This window comes from Panthera pardus, unplaced genomic scaffold (genome assembly GCF_024362965.1).
Source record: "Panthera pardus isolate Hobbes unplaced genomic scaffold, ASM2436296v1 HiC_scaffold_26, whole genome shotgun sequence".
NCBI classification, from domain to species: Eukaryota; Metazoa; Chordata; class Mammalia; order Carnivora; family Felidae; genus Panthera; species Panthera pardus.
Window position 1 is genome coordinate 20,828,423 of NW_026526832.1, and position 16,596 is coordinate 20,845,018.

At 37.1% G+C, this 16,596-nt stretch overlaps 1 protein-coding gene across 21 annotated transcripts in view; it reads left to right on the forward strand.

The window, feature by feature from the left end:
- The first annotated feature begins 1,778 nt into the window (after window positions 1-1,778).
- The window catches only part of DTNB (dystrobrevin beta), a 212,898-nt gene continuing 198,080 nt past the window's right edge, over window positions 1,779-16,596 (forward strand). For all 21 annotated transcript variants that reach the window (XM_019450241.2, XM_019450108.2, XM_019450168.2 and 18 more), the window contains exons 1-3: window positions 1,779-1,846; window positions 10,406-10,486; window positions 16,070-16,283. In XM_019450241.2, coding sequence (XP_019305786.2) covers window positions 1,780-1,846; window positions 10,406-10,486; window positions 16,070-16,283 — 362 coding nt within the window. In that variant the 5' untranslated portion in view covers window position 1,779. The remainder of the gene's footprint in view (window positions 1,847-10,405; window positions 10,487-16,069; window positions 16,284-16,596) is intronic.

Here is a 16,596-nt window from a genome sequence, read left to right on the forward strand (position 1 = left end):
ATTGTCTTGGTTGTTTGTTTGCCAAATAATTTTGTATTGTTTCCTGGACATACTGAACATTATATTGTTAGACTTTGGGTCTTCTTTAAATTTTATAGAGAATGTTGGTATTTTTATGTTAGTTAGCATTATAGTTTGGTGGACATCCAGATGATCCAGAATATATTTATATTAATTTTTTCAAGATTAACTTGGAAACAAAGATACAATTTAGAAGATTGTCATGAAGAATTTAGAGATCTCCAGGAATTCTTATACCCAACTTTGAAAAAAAGTGATGTAGAGAAATACCAAAAGTAGAAAAAGGATTTAATAAATGAGATGTGTTATAAAGGATATTATGATATTCTCTTTTAATCTGTGTTTAGCATTTAAGATTTGTTATTACCTCTTCACAGGCCAAGATTGAGGAAGAGGCAGTAAACTTTTAAGTAACTTTCTTTCTTAGTAATTACAGGCTATGGGTATCAACTTTTGTTTTTTTACTGTAGGACTTAGATTTCATTTAATTTTTGCTGTTTCTAGTTGCTTTTTATTTTGGCTTTCTTTCCGTTTAAAATTCTGTTCTTTTGGGGGTAAATTGTTAAGTAACCAACATGTGTGTTGAAGAGTACTTTATAACATATCAATGATCTAAAATGGTCAGTCTTAATTATCAAAACATTAGTTGTAGGATGTTAAGGATTGCATTTACATTTTAAATTTTCTTTAGGATACTATTTATAATTATAATTTGCCGGGCACCTTGTCTTAATGGATATGTAATTTGTGTAGCCATCATTTAATTTGTGATTCTAACATATTTGAGAGTATGTTATGTAAGTAACAGCTTAATTTTGCTTAAGGAAATTGTTAGGCTTACGCTCTTTGTCTAGATATTTTTTCTTCACAGAATAAGGCAAAATGCAGCAGAAATTATTAGAGATTTTGCATCACTAGGGTCTGTGCAATACGCTGTTGGTTTTTTTTAGCTTTTTAGGTGTAGAGATTTGGCAATATGCATCTAAAAGCAACAGTTATGTAAGAAGTTTAGTGAAAGGGTTAGGATTTCATCTACCACTTCTGTTTGTGTGCCCTCAAGCAAGTTAGTGTTCTTTGCAGGCTGTTTCCTAATTTATAAAATGGGAAATGGGTATAATAAGAATGATAACCAGTATCTAGGGTTGTTGGAAGGATTAAATGAGGTAATGCATGGAAAGAGTTTTAACAGAGTGACAGCCTATGTCTGTCAACCTAAACTATTATCATGTGATAAAAACTTACCTTTAGGAGCTCTTTGAGTTTGGGGATAAATACCTTTTTGTTTAATATTGTTTAATATAAAATAGAATATTTTATTTATATCTTTTATGTATAAGCTAATAACTTCTTATGTTCTTTATTTTAGCTTTTCATTATAATTATTTGCTAAGTTATACTTAGTAACATGTTTATCTTTGTAAAACAGTAAGGATATGGGAAACTGTCTCAGCTAATCCAGGACTCTGCAGAGAAAATAATCAAGGTTAGAAATAAGACATAGCTCCATATTTTCAGCACAGGAAGCAAATGTGTGTGCTCATTTAATTATTAACTTTGTAATTATTTTAGAAGCTGTCAGATAAATAAAAGGACAGTTATTTGTCTTTTTCTGTATCAGGCTTTCACTTTGTTTTTACTGATGCTGTCTTAAATGTGCACATACAACTTGGTTTTTGGGACCTCTTCTTAATAGAATGATAAGCTCTTGGTTGAACTGTCAAATTACAGTGGTCTATTGTATCTTTTTTTGTCTCTAGGATGATTGAGGAAAGTGGGAACAAGCGGAAGACCATGGCAGAGAAGAGGCAGCTGTTCATAGAAATGCGTGAGTCTTGAGTGCTTCTGGAGCCCTTGTTTGTATGTGTGGGGATGCCTTTTTTTTTTTTTTTCCTGATCAAGTCACATCTTTAATCCTTAGCACATTCCAAGCTTTAGAAAAGGGAAAAAAGGGAGTTGAAGAATCATGGAGTTGAAGGACCTCAAGTCAGAGCATATATTGTAATTGAGTTGACTTGAATTGCTTTCTTTCTTTCTTTTTTTACATATTTATTTATTTAAATATCTACAGCCAACATGGGGCTTGACCTCATAAACCCAAGATCAGGAGTTGCATGTTCTTCTGACTGAGCTGGCCAGGTGCCCTGACTTGAATTACTTTCTTAAGTAAGATCATGAATACTAAGGCAGAAATGTTACCTAGCATATCTATGAGTTTAGGGCACACCAGTCAGTTTGTTTGTTTATTTATTTATTTATTTATTTATTTAAGATTTTATTTTTAGGTAATCTCTATACCCAAGCTGGGGCTCAAACTCATGACCCTGAGATAAGAGTCACATGCTCTACTGACTGAGCCAGCCAGGTGTCCCAAGGCACACCAGTCAGTTTAGACCTCTTGTTGTAACTCCATTGTTACCATGAGCTTGCAGGTGGTGATAAATAATTAATACATTATGTAAATTAAGTTACACTGGATACAGATTCTGAGGTATAGAGGACTAAGTGTTAAAATTTAGATAATCTTAGGTGAGTTACTTAATCTCTGTGCTGCTACACTTGTCTTGTCCATAAAATGGGAGTAGTATCTATTTCATAGAATTATTGTCAAGATTAAATGAGATAACATCAGGCCTTTAACACGGACACAGAATAGTAGGTATTTAATGTGATTAGCTGTGTTTAATATTTTTATCATTGTTACTTTTCTGAACTAAAAGCAATCTGTTTCGGATCCCTTCTTCCAGTGTCAACCCCTTCCAATCTGTGGTCTGTGATGCTGCCAGTTGAACTGCAAAAATCTGTGTTACTTCCTTCATAAATCCCTTCAGTTGCTCCTCATTGCTTTCCCAAGAAAGTCCAAGCTCCTGGGCATGCCCGGCAAGGCTCTCCTGGCCTCTTTTCCCCTCGGTTCATAGGTTCCCGGTTTCCATCACACACCATGGGTGTCACTGCCCGGTCATACTGAATTGGCTTTTCCCACATTGATCATATGTTTGATGTCTCTGTGCTTTTGCTCATGCTGTTCGGCTCACCTTCATCTGACTCGTTGTTCCTGTTTGCTGTTCAAGGCTCAGCATAGGGGTCATCTTTTCTATTTAATTTTTAACACATTTATTGAGGATCTATTATGTTCCAGGAATTGTTCTAAGTGCTAGGGTTAAGGTGAGAACAAAACGTAGTGCCTGACTATCCTCATATGGCTTACACTTTGGCAAGGGGGAAACAGACAAAATAAGGAATCCAAAGAAATAAACAATAATTCCTGATATTAAGAAGTACTGGCCTGGGAGTGGGGGGGATGCCTGGGTAGCTCAGTTGGTTAAGCATCTGACTTTGGCTCAGGTTATGAGTTTGAGCTCTGCATTGGGTGAGCTCAAGCCCCACTTTGGGTTAGCTCTGGTTCTCTCTCTTTCCCTCTTTCTCTGCCCCTTGTGGGATTCTGTCTCCTCTCCCTCTCTCTCTCTCTCTCTCTCTCTTTCTCTCTCTGCTCCTCACTCGTGCCCTCTCTGTCTCTCAAAAAAAAAAAAAAAAGAAGAAGTGGGGAGGGTGGGGGGTGGTGCCTTGGTGACTTGGTTGAGTGTCTGACTTTGGCTCACGTCATGATCTCGCAATTTGTGGTGTTGAGCCCCGCATTGGGCTCTCTGCTGTTGTTGCAAGCCTGCTTTGGATCCTCTGTCCTCCCTTTTTCTGCCCTCCCCGCTCACATGCACTCTCTCTCAAAAATAAATAAACATTAAAAAAATAAAAAAGAAGTGCCTGGGGTGGCTTCAGGAAACAAACATGGGCATGTGAGAGAGTACAGTGACGGTCGATATTTGGAATAGAAATTGGGTGTTCTGTGAAGAACTGGGTTTACTGCTTAGTGAATATTATTCTGATACATGAGCCCTGGATAAATTACTATTCTCTGTAACAAACTCAAGGATTTGGACAGTTTGGGAGATGTTTGGTATGGCTTCTTGTCTCTCCTGTTTTTTTCACGCGAAGAATTGCATTGGTGGCAGTGATATCTGGCCTACTCTCTCATTTTCTACTCCCCCCAAATCTCCAGCATTATTCCCTTCTATGGATGCAGAAATCATCTTTTGCCAGCCTTCTCATACAGTTCTACCCTCTAGGTTTTGGGTTGATTTCATGTCAAGTTTGAATCCAGTGATCTTTCTCCACTCTTTTATTACTCTCAATGGGTAATTAATAGATTTTTACTTAAAAGAGACTTAAAAATTTTTATAATGTTTATTTTTGAGAGACAGAGAAAGCATGAGCAGGGGAGGTCAGAGAGAAAGGGAGACACAGAATCTGAAACAGGCTCCAGGCTTTGAGCTGTCAGCACAGAGCCTGACGCGGGGCTCGAACCCGAACAACCACGAGATCATGACCTAAGCTGAAGTCGGACGCTTAACTGACTGAGCCACCCAGGCGCCCCGAGACTTCACTTTTTTCGAGCAGTTTTAGGTTCACAGTAAAATTAAGAGGCAGGCACAGAGAGTTCCCATCTATTCCCTGTCTCAACACATGTACAGCCTCCCACATTATCGACATCCCCCACGAGAGGGTACATTCATTAAAACTGATGGGCCTGTGTTCACAAATTGTAAAACCCAAAGTTCATAGTTTACATGAGGGTCCATTCTGGATGTTGTACATTCTATGGGATTATATTATTTTTAAACAAAGACAGTTTTAATTCTTGTTTTTGAAATTCTTATACCTCTTTTTCATTACCTACCTACTCATTAGGACCTCTGATATAAGAACAGGAAGAACAGGACGGATAGCAGCCAGCCTTGTCTTGTTTCATACTTTAATGGGGATACATGTAGTATTTCACTGTTAAAATGATATTTGTTGCAGGTTTTGTACCCTTTATCAGGTTAAGGAACTACTTCTAGGTTCTAATTTACCGAGAGTTATTACTATTATTTTCTTTATTCTATATATTTATTTATTATTTCTTTAAATTATGAACGAGTATCGAATTTTATCAGATGTTTCCTGCTTCTCTTGAGATGTATGTATTTCTCCTTTATTCTGTAAATATAGTGCTAGGGCTAGCTATCTTTTCCTTTCAGGGTCAGAAAGTGAATATTTTAGGATATGGAGGCCATATAATGAGTTCTCTGTTACAGCGACTGAACTCTGCTGTTATAGCATGAAAGCAGTCATAATAATTTAATAATTTAGATAGGTTGTTTTTTTTTATGTTGTGTGGCTTTATTATTATACCATTGTTATATTTTTCTATAATCTTCTTAAGCTTTTCAGTTTTTTTTTAAGCTTTTCTGTTTTTAGACCATATATTTAAATTCCATACTATGAAGGGCAGTGAAATTAGTTTATTCTTTCTTTGTTTAATATTTTCTCTTGTAGACTAAGCACTATGAGAATTAGGATCACATCTCTTCATCCCAGTAGGCCCGGTAGCTCAATAAATATTTATTAAAAGAAGACTGGAATAAATTACATAGAAGGAATTTGGTAGTTTACAATTCTTACATGATATAAAACTACTAAGAAAAAGGTGATAAGTTAGAACTGTAGTTTGCAACTCTGGAGGTAAAGTGAAAGCTCTCTAGGTCAGGTGATAAAATGCTGACGTCAGGCCTCCCTCCAGTCTCAGAGACTGTGATTTTGTTTTTTGTTTTCCCGAATTTTGTCAATTTTATTGGTCTTTTCAAGGAACTTTTGACTTTTGTTGGTCCTCTCCATGTATTTTGTTTCTTCCTCATTATTTTGTTCTCTTGTGTTTATTATTTTCTTCTTTCTACTTTAGGCAATTCTGTTGTTCCTTCTTCCAACTGCTTATTTTAACACTTTTTTCTTTCTTATATAAGCACTTAAGAACTTCTTTCCTGTGATTTTCTATTTTTGTGCTCCATGTGTTCAGATATATGCCATTTTCATGATCACTTCTCTGTGCTTTCTTATTTCTGTTAGGAATTATTTAGAGTACTCTTTTAAAAAAATTTGCAAATAAATGACTTTGAATTAAAAAAAAATACTTAGCTGAATTGGGATATGGATCAGGGAATGAGAGACGTTCTAGAATCTTTGAATTTGGCGATCTTTTTTGTTACATGTTTTTGTAAATATTCCATGAGTGCTTGAAAATAATGTGTATGATTTCTGCATTATTTAGATCAAACTTGTTACATGTTTTATTCATATCTGTTTTGTCCTTATGGATTTGACTCCTTAATTACTAAAAGACGTTAAAAATCTCTGCTTTGATCATAGATTTTAAATTTTTTCCCCTTAGTTCTCTCAGTAGTTTGAAGCTTTTGTTTGTAGATGCGCATGCATTAAAATGTTACGTATACCTGGGAGATCAAATATTTTGTCATTATGTAGTTACCCTGTTTTTCTAGTAATATGTTTTGCTGTGAAGTCTATTTTGTTGTTATTAATATGGCTGCACCAGTTTTTTTCTTTGGTTAGAATGCTTTGTATAGTATCTTTTCAAAACTTTCTGTAGCCTTATGTTTTGTGTGTATCCCCTGGAAATAGCATAAGCTAAGCTATTTAACAACTACCCTTGTGACCGACAGTCTTTGCTTTTTCACTGAAGAATTTATTCTGTTTAATTTTTTTATGAATACAGATAGATTTCATTTTTTCATCCATCTTGCTTTGTGCTTCAGATGTGTCCTTTCTTTTCTCTTTTTTTCTTCCTTTCTTGCCTTCCTTAGATGAATTGAACTTCCTTCCTTCCATTCTACTTTTCCCTCTTCTTGGTTGTGAGTTTTCGTATTCTTTTCCTGTTCTTTTTGTGGCTACCCTAGAAATTCTAATGTCAATTAAAATGAAGTTCAGAGCATGATATTTATAACTTTGTTCAAAGTAATACTGGAATATAATGTTTTAGAGTACTTCCTTTATGAAAGATACACCACTTTTAGTATTAACTTTTTTTTTTAATTTTTAAAAATTTTTGATTTTCTATTTTTAGAGAGAGGAAAAGAGCAAGTAGGGGAGAGGGGCAGAGGAAGGGGGAGAGAGAGAGAGAGAGAGAGAGAGAGAGAGAATATCTTAGGCAGGCTTCATGCTCAGCACAGAGCTTGATGCAGGGCTTGATCCCACGATCCTGGGATCATGACCTGAGCTGAAATCAAGAGTTGGACGCTCAACCCACTGAGCCACCCATGTGCCTCAGCATTATCTTTTTTAACGCCAAAAGTTAGACTTTATAATTCTTTTGCATGATCAGTTTTTCTTTAGTCTCATCTATTTGACTATCACTTTCTTTGCTTGCTTTTAAAATTTCAATATAGGTGTGCCTGGGTGGCTCACTCAATTGAGCATCTGACTCTTGGTTTCAGCACAGGTCATGATCCTAGGGTTGTGGGATTGAGCCCCACGATGGACTCCACGCTGGGTGTGGAGCCTGCTTAGGATTCTCTCTCTCCTCTTCTGCCTTTATCCCCCATGTACACATGCTTTCTCTCTCTCTCTCTCTCTCAAATTAAAAAAATAAATAAATAAAATTTAAATCTAAATCTAGGTGGAGCCAGCCATGTGTCCCTACCATTTCCCTTTGTGGTATCGTTTTTCTTTCTTTCTTTTTTTTTTTTTTTAGTTCACCCCCTGAGAAGTCACCACTCTGTGGTCTGTACCTTCCTCTCTGCTGGGACCTCTGGCTTCATCTCTGGTCCCCAGGGTTTCTAATTGTACTGCCGAAAAAAAAAAAATAAGGAAGTCATTTATGTTTATATTTGTTACTTATTCAGACTCACTCTCTTGAAAGGTTTTTTTTTTCCTTATTAAAAGTGGTTGTAAGTTTTCGGGACAATTCAGAAATGTTGCTATACTTATATTTATTCAGTTTGTAATCTCTTCTCTCCTTTCTCCTTCTCTTCTCATCTCATCAGTTAGAGGCCTTTCTAACAAAATACACTTACCTCCTTGCACCTCCCATGGTCTGCCAAGCACCTCCAGCAAATCCTATGGCTCCCTTGAACATGGTTTGGAATCCTGTGATCTATCTGAAGAAGGCTAAATGTATCAGCATGTTTACCTGGAGAAAGGAGTTGGCTTTCCCACTGCTTTTATCTCTCTTTATCAGCTTTTCCAAAATTGTATAGTTTGTCTGATACTTCGACTTTACTTGGTATATTTTTGGGAGGAAGCAGATCAGTCTTTTATACCAGTGACATAGAACTTCCTAATTTTCAGTTATTTATCCATTCAGCAAATATTTCAGGAACTAGTCTTAGTATGTCCTACTTTTGGGCATATAATAGTGAACAACACAACAATTAAATGGTTTCTGTCTTCATCAAACTTAGTTTCCTGGAAATGGACATAAGGAACGATAGGGCAGTAGGGGCCATGACTGGGGCAGCTCGGCGGAGGGTGGGGAGGTGGGTCCAGGAAAAGATCTGGGAGGAAGTGATATCTAGGCTGAGTCGGTTCAGTGATGTGATGAAGAAGGGGCTGGAGCAGTAAGTAGCACTTACAAAGGCTCAGATGAGAGGGTTTGGCATGTTTGGGTAATTATATGTAGCCCATACTGATTGGGCTTGGGTGTGAGGTGGAATTTAAGAGTTGCATGAGCCAGACCTTTTAGTTGAGTTGGATAGTTATGTTTCCCAAACCTAGCTTGATTGTAGGACTCTCTAGACTGAAGATTCCAGGTTCCCCAGGAGACTCTGATACGAGCAGATACAATGAAACTCACCCATTTGATTTTTTGCTTTCCTTGGGATTTGGTTATACAATAGAGATTGATATCCTGTTCTCATGAATGAAGAGAGCCATAATAAAGAAAGAAGAGTTAATCCTTTCTTATCCTTTCCCTCTACGTTTTGGGTACTCAGTATTTCTAGATTGTCTCCAGGAGCTTCACCGGGCTCTCCACCTGTGGCTAGAGTTTTACCTGTGTGTTTAGTTAGGACTTTTTGTACAATTTCTTGATAAGCTTGATACATACTGTCTGACATATTGGTATTAAAGGGGCATTTAGTGTATTTCTTATAATGAAGTATTCTCAAAATGAATGATAATGAAATGAACAGTAATCTCTTCTAGTTCAGAATACTCAAAGGGATAATCATTTTAGTTTCTTCACTGGGGACTTTCTGTTCTATTTTTTTTATGTGCCAAACTACAATATTTTCTGATCAGGAAATCAATATGACGTTTACATAAGGGACATTTTTATTTAAAAAAAAATTTTTTTAACGTTTATTTATTTTTGAGACAGAGAGAGACAGAGCATGAACAGGGTAGGGGCAGAGAGAGAGGGAGACACAGAACGGGAAGCAGGCTCCAGGCTCTGAGCCATCAGCCCATAGCCCGACGCGGGGCTCGAACTCACGGTCCGTGAGATCGTGACCTGAGCTGAAGTCGGACGCTCAACCGACTGAGCCACCCAGGCACCCCTTACATAAGGGACATTTTTAAAAAGTGAAGGCTATTCTTAGAGCAGTATATGAGGGTTTTCCTTATAGATATCTGGTAAGAGGACTGCTTCAGAAGAAGGTAAATGTATCAGAAGTTTGAGAACCTGGATGGTTGAATGTTGGTACAATAAGATTTTAATAAAGTTCTAAAGTTATTGATTATATCTTGACTTGTAGAAATTATTTTGGGATTCAGACTGCTGTTAGATTTTAAAAATGATATTATGGCCAGGGATCCCTAGAATGTCTGAATCCTGTGCCATCCCACTGTTACTTCCTTTTTCCACTGGGTTTAGAGGGATATATTTTCACAGCGTAAAAAAAATGGCAAAGGAAAACAGTGATAATTAATTCTTGACTAGCACCTTGAACTTAAGAGTAGAGATTTCTGGCAAACTGGGCTGGAGCTTATGGAGTTTCCCATTTCCCTCAACCAGTTCGCTTTGGACTTGTGTGATACTTGCTCTATTCCATTTTGCAATACCTAATCTGACTCTAACTGCACTGGAGAGAGAACCTGAAAGAGAGTGAGTTATATACCATATGTGCTGACTTTTTTGTACGGTTACTTCTCCAGTGGTAAACATGGTGTACAGTCTGATTGATCAGATTAGTAATCTTTCTGTTTGGTTAGTTGGGGATGGAACTTCCCTTTCCCAGCTTCTCACAATAGTTTCCCTAGTGTTTCTCATATAAGTGGTATCGAAGGAAAGATTCACTCTAGTTACGAGTGTTCTCCCTCCGAGTTTTGTTAGGCTGGCAGACAGGATAATATAGGCAGAACTGCTGTCATGGTGCTGGGCATGGAGTGGGCATGAAGAAAGTGTGCCTGACCCTTCCTTACCCCTTTTGTTTTCTCAGAAGAAAAGCCTAGTTGCCATGTTATATATAGCCTGTGTCCATGCTGTGGAATAGTCACTTCCCAGTATTTAGAAATTAAATGGTAAGTCCAGTTGAACATATGTTGTTTGCCCTTTTTTCAGGTGCTCAGAATTTTGATGTCATACGACTATCAACTTATAGAACAGCTTGCAAATTACGATTTGTACAAAAGCGATGCAACCGTAAGTCATTTTCACTAATTTCTGTGATAGCTGGATAGTGCTCTCAATAATATAAATAAAAGGTTTTTAGTATCTTTTAGTCCTCCTGTAATGTTAATTGAATTATTTTTGTCTTGAATGTTTATTAAAATGTAAGCTTTGTCATGGAAAGGACTTGTCCCTCAAAATGTTTACTAAATTCAATAATGTAATTGGTTTCGATGCTGGCACAGTATTAATGTTCTTTAAGTGGAAGAATTGCTTTCTCCTTCTCACCTCTTTAATCAGCTTCTGGAAGAAAAGAAAAACAGTATTTTGATAGAGGTGTGATAAATTAATTTTCTTGATTAAAATGAATACAACATGAATCAGCCTTTTCTATAAGTAATCACTCCACAATTGCTACTTATAAAATAAGTAAATAAAAAATATATATGTGTATGTACGGATACATATATATACACACATGGATATAGAATCTTTCTTCTCTTAATTTCCATGAAGATTAACTTATGACAGAATTATTGCACTTTTCTTGTTTGTGTGTGTTAACGAAAAACTGTTTTGTGTAATGGAAAGAACGTTGGCTTTGGAATTGGAAAAACCTTAGTTTAGTCCTGGTTTTGGCATTTACTATAAACACATGATGTTGGGTAAGTCACTTTACATCTAAATACTTCTACCCTACTTGAAGCGTTACTTAAAAGTCCTAGTATGAAATTCTCTCTAGGGAGTTTACCATGCCATCTTAAACTGAAGTCTCTGATTTCTCAAAGCATTGTTTTTCAAATTATGGGTTTTGACCCACTAATGGTTCATGAAATCATTCTGATGGGCTGCAGCCAGATTTTAAAGCACATAATAGAGAAAAAAAGAGAAAGAAAAGAAATCATATCACGAATTATATGGTAAGACAAAGTATTTTGTGAAACTTTTGTTTTTTATATATTTAGACGTGTGTGTGTGTGTGTGTGTGTGTGTGTGTGTGTTAAATATATTTCTGTGGGTTGTGGTAAAAAAAGTTTGAAAATCACTATCAGAGCAACTACCGTTTTAATAATTCTTCCTGTAATTATTTTTGGGAAATGGTAGTGTATGTGTGCAGTGTTGAGAGTTTGAAAACAGACTAGTGGCATTAGTAATGTACAGTAAAAAGATGCATTGTTCTAGAAGCTTTATTTTGTCACATATGGTTTTTTTCACACGTGAGCTAGGGAGAGAGAGAGAGAGAGGGAGAGAGGGAGGGAGGGAGAGGGAGAGAAACTTAAGCAAGCTCCATGCTCAGTGTGGAGCCTGATGTGGGGCTCAGTCGCACGACCCTGGGATCATGACCTGAGCTGAAATCAAGAGTCAGACACTCAGGGCACCTGGGTGGCTCATATGGGCTCAGGTCGTGACCTCACGGTTAGTGGGATTGAGCCCTGTGTTGGGCTCTGTGCTGACAGCACAGAACCTGCTTGGGATACTCTCTCCCCGCCCCTCCGCTGCTTGTACTCTCTCTCAAAATGAATAAACATTAAAAAAAAAAAAAAAAAAATGAAGAGTCAGACACTTAAGCAACCAAGCCACCCAGGCATCCCTCACATATGATTCTTTAATCAACCTGAAAAAATTTTTTTTCTGTGGGTGTATAGTTTAAGTAGGAGTAAAATTTCAGTTTTATCCATATATATGTTCTATTGTCCCTTACATGGTTTATTGAAAAAACTATCCTTTTTTCTTCACTGCCTCCAGATCTTCTCTTCATACTCATTAGGAGAAATGTATAATTGTTCAGGGGCGCCTGGGTGGCTCAGTTGGTTGAGCATCCGACTTCGGCTCAGGTCGTGATCTCACGGTTTGTGAGTTCAAGCCCCGCGTCAGGCTCTGTGCTGACAGCTCAGAGCCTGGAGCCTGTTCTGGATTCTGTGTCTCCCTCTCTCTCTGCCCCTCCCCTACTTGTGCTCTGTTTCTGTCTCTCAAAAATCAATAAACATTAAAAAAAATAAAAAAAAAAAAAGAATGTTCATAGCAGTTTCCGTATATGCTCTTAGACTCATGTGTTCCACTGGTCTATTTGTCTATCCTACCAGTAACTGCTATTATAGCTTTATAATAAGTCTTAATATCAGAGCAAGTCTTCCTACTTTGTTTTGTTTTTCTTTCTTTTTTTGTTTTTAATTTTTTTTAATGTTTATTTATTATTGAGAGACAGAGAGAGAAGAACATGAGCAGGGTAGGGGCAGAGAGAGGAGGAGACACAGAATCCGAAGCAGGCTCCAGGCTCTGAGCTGTCAGCACAGAGCCCGACGTGGCGCTCGAACTCACAAACCACAAGATCATGACCTGAGCCAAAGTCAGACGCTCAACCGACTGAGCCACCCAGGCTCCCCTGTTCTGTTTTTCTTTTTAATATTGGGACAGTTTTGGCCTTTTTATATTTATTTTCATATAAATTTTAGAATCTAATTAACAATTTCTACTGAAAAGAAACAATAAAACAACACTGCTGGGATTTTTTTCTATCTTTACTTTTTTTTTTTTTTTTTTAGTTTATTTATTTTGAGAGAGAGATAATGTGAGTGGGGAAGGAGTAAAGACAGGGAGGGAGAGAGAAAGAGAGAGAGAGACAGACAGACAGAGAATCGCAAGTAGGCTCCATGCTGCCAGCACAGAGCCCGATATGGGGCTTGAACCTGTGAAGCAGTGAGATCATGACCTGAGCTGAAACTGAGTTGGACACTTAACTGACTGAGCTACCCAGGTTCCCCTCTTGATTTCTTTTTAGTTATAATTTACATATAGTAAAATTTATCCTATTTTAATGTATAGCCCTGTGGCATTTTGTTGGGACTGCACTGAATCTATAGAGTAAGTTGGGGAGAATCAACATATTTCTAATATTGACATTTCTTCCAATGAACATGGTATGTTCCTCCATTTATTTAGCTCTTTAATTTCTGCCAGTTAAATTATAATTTTTTTTGTTTTTTTGTGGAGATATTTGCACTTCCTCCATTGGATTTATTCCTAAAGTTTTGATGATTTATGATACTATTATAAATAGTATATAAAATTTAATTTTCTTTTTCTTTCTTTTTTATTTTATTTTATTAAAAAAGTTTTTTTTTTTTAATGTTTATTCATTTGTGAGAGATGGAGAGAGACAGAGCATGAGCGGGGGAGGGGCAGAGAGAGAGGAAGACACAGAATCCGAAGCAGGCTCCAGGTTCTGAGCGTCAGCACAGAGCCTGATGCGGGGCTCAAACCCATGGACCATGAGATCATGACCCGAGCTGAAGTCGATCGCTCAACTGACTGAGCCACCCAGGCGCCCCTTGTTTTATTTTTTTAAATGAGAGAGAGAAAGAGAGAGAGAGAGAGAGAGAGAACTGGAGGAGGTGCAGAGGGAGGGAGAGAATCCTAAGCAGGCTCCGTACCCAGCACAGATCCTGACACTGGGCTCAGTCTCACAACTGTGAGATCATGACCTGAGCCCAAATCAGGAGTTGGATGCTTAACTGACTGAGCCATCCAGGCACCCCTAAAACTTCATTTTCTGTTACTGATAGAAATACAGTGACTTTTATATCTTGACTTGTATCTAGCAATCATTCTAGACTCAAATATCAGTTTTAGTAATTTATCTGGAGAATCTTTGATAGTCTATGTGTAGAATTTTGTCATTTCTGAATAATGACAGTTAAATTTCATCATTTCTGAAACTTACATGGATAATTACTGCTTATTTATTTTGGTTTAGGACCCAAAATACAATAGAGATGATGATAGTTGGCATTTCCTTTTTTTTAATTGAAGTGTAGTTGCTACACAATGTTACATTTATTTCACATACACAACACAGTGATTCTACAACTCTGTATGTTACAATATGCTCACCGCAAGTGTAGCTGCCATCTGTCACCATACGGTGCTATTACGGTACCATTGACTATATTCCCTATGCTGTGCTTTTTATTCCCATGACTTACTCATTCCGTAACTAGAAGCCTGTTATCTCCCACTCCTCTTCACCCATTTTGTCCATCCCCTCACCCTCTTTCCTTTGGCAAGGACTAGTTCGTTCTCTGTATTTATGGGCCTGTTCTGTTTTTTGTTTGTTTGTCTGTTTGTTTTTTACATTCCACGTATAAGTGAAATCATATGGTATTTGTCTTTCTCTGTCTGACTTATTTCACTTAGCATAATACCCTCTAGGTCCATCCATGTTGCAAATGGTAAGATCCCATTCTTTTTCATGGCCGAGTAATATTCCATTCTCTATATATGCCACATCCTTTTTATTTATTCATCTATTGGTGGACACTTAGGTTGCAACCATATATTGGCTAGTGTAAATAATGATGCAATGAACATAGAGGTGCATATATATTTTCAAATTAGTGTCTTTGTTTTCTTTGGGCAAATACCCAGTAGTAGAATTACTGGATCATATAGTATTTTAATTTTTAATTTTTTGAGGAACCTCCATACTGTTTTCCACAGTGGCCATACCAATTTACATTTGATGGTGAGCCTTTCTTATCTTATTCACATATCAGAGGAAAAGCTTTCAACATTTTACTTTTAAGTAATATGTTTGTTGCAGTTTTCTGTAAATACCCTTAATCAGATTAAGGACATCCCCTAGTATTGTGTTTCTTCATTTCTGAACATAAAGTTTATTTGAAAAGTGTTTTTTGGTTTTTTTTTTATGATTTCTGACAATCTCATTTTGATCAGAGAACATGGTTGATATTACTTGAATCCTTTGAAATTTGCCTAGATTAGCTTTATGACTCAGGATAAGCTCAATTTTCAGACAGGTGGTTTGCACTCTTGAGAATAAAGCATATTCTCTAATCACTAGGGGCAGTACTTCATATAGTGCCCTTTATGCCTACTCTTAATTGTCTACATCCGCACTTATGTTTTTGCATGTTTCCTCTATCACTTCCTAAGGGAAATGTGTTAATTTCTCCCTCTAAGCTTATGAAATTTGTCTCCTTGAGGTTCTGTTAAATTTTACAATATATACTTTTGATGCTATTGTAGGGGAGGCAAAACTTTACCCTCTTAGGGTCTCTGGTTGGGCCTGAGAATTAAATGGACATAGACAGATTGGCAGTTTTGCACGCAGAGTTTTCCTGTACCTGGGAGCTCCCATAGGAAAATGAAGAACTGAAGGGGTGAGGAGGCATCAGTGCTGATACACTAGGGAGGAAGGAGTAGCAGTTGTGGAAAAGTAACTAAAATATATGGGGAGACTCAAGGAAGATAAGGGTTATTTTAACAAAGTCTATGCAGATTTCTCTTGGATTCAGTTCACTGTCTCTGGGGATAAGAATGTTTCTTTCCCTTTGGAATAGGGAGGGCATCTTTCACTTGGGAGTTTATTTCCTGCTTTCAGGAAAAAAAGAGGAATTTAACATGACCTTCTTGGCACCTGCTGTTTTTCAAGTGTCTTTAGCTCAAAATAATCCTTATGCCAAAGTGGCATGTTTTGGGGTCCTATTCTGCCTCCTTTCACTATTCTATTAGATATAAATAAATGAAAAGTTCTTAGATCTTTCTGGTGAAATAAAACTTTTAAATTGTTGACAATTTATTTTCTTTGTGTTTCAGTCCATCTTGTTGATATCTGGAACATGATTGAAGCCTTCCGAGACAATGGCCTTAATACACTGGACCATACCACTGAGATCAGCGTGTCCCGACTCGAAACTGTCATCTCCTCTGTCTACTACCAGCTGAACAAGCGCCTTCCTTCTACTCACCAAATCAGTGTGGAGCAGTCGATCAGCCTCCTTCTCAACTTTATGATTGCTGCATATGACAGGCTAGTACCTTATATGTTTACTTCATTTTAAGAATGTTTATGTCTTAGTCATCCTTCTTCCAGAGTGTGTTGCTGAGTTGTCAACTTGGAATCACAGTTAAAAGGGAAATTACTCCATATGAGTTCCTTCTAAAGACTGGTTAAATGCCAGAGTGACTTACTATCACATATTAAACTCCATAAAATTATGGAGAATCACAACACTGAGACACAGTGTTTGGTAAAATTGTAAGTACCTTAGTATAGCTGTTCTCTATCCAGAGAAGTATAGCTAAGTTGTGAATTTGATTATGAGGCTTTCTATTTGACCTTG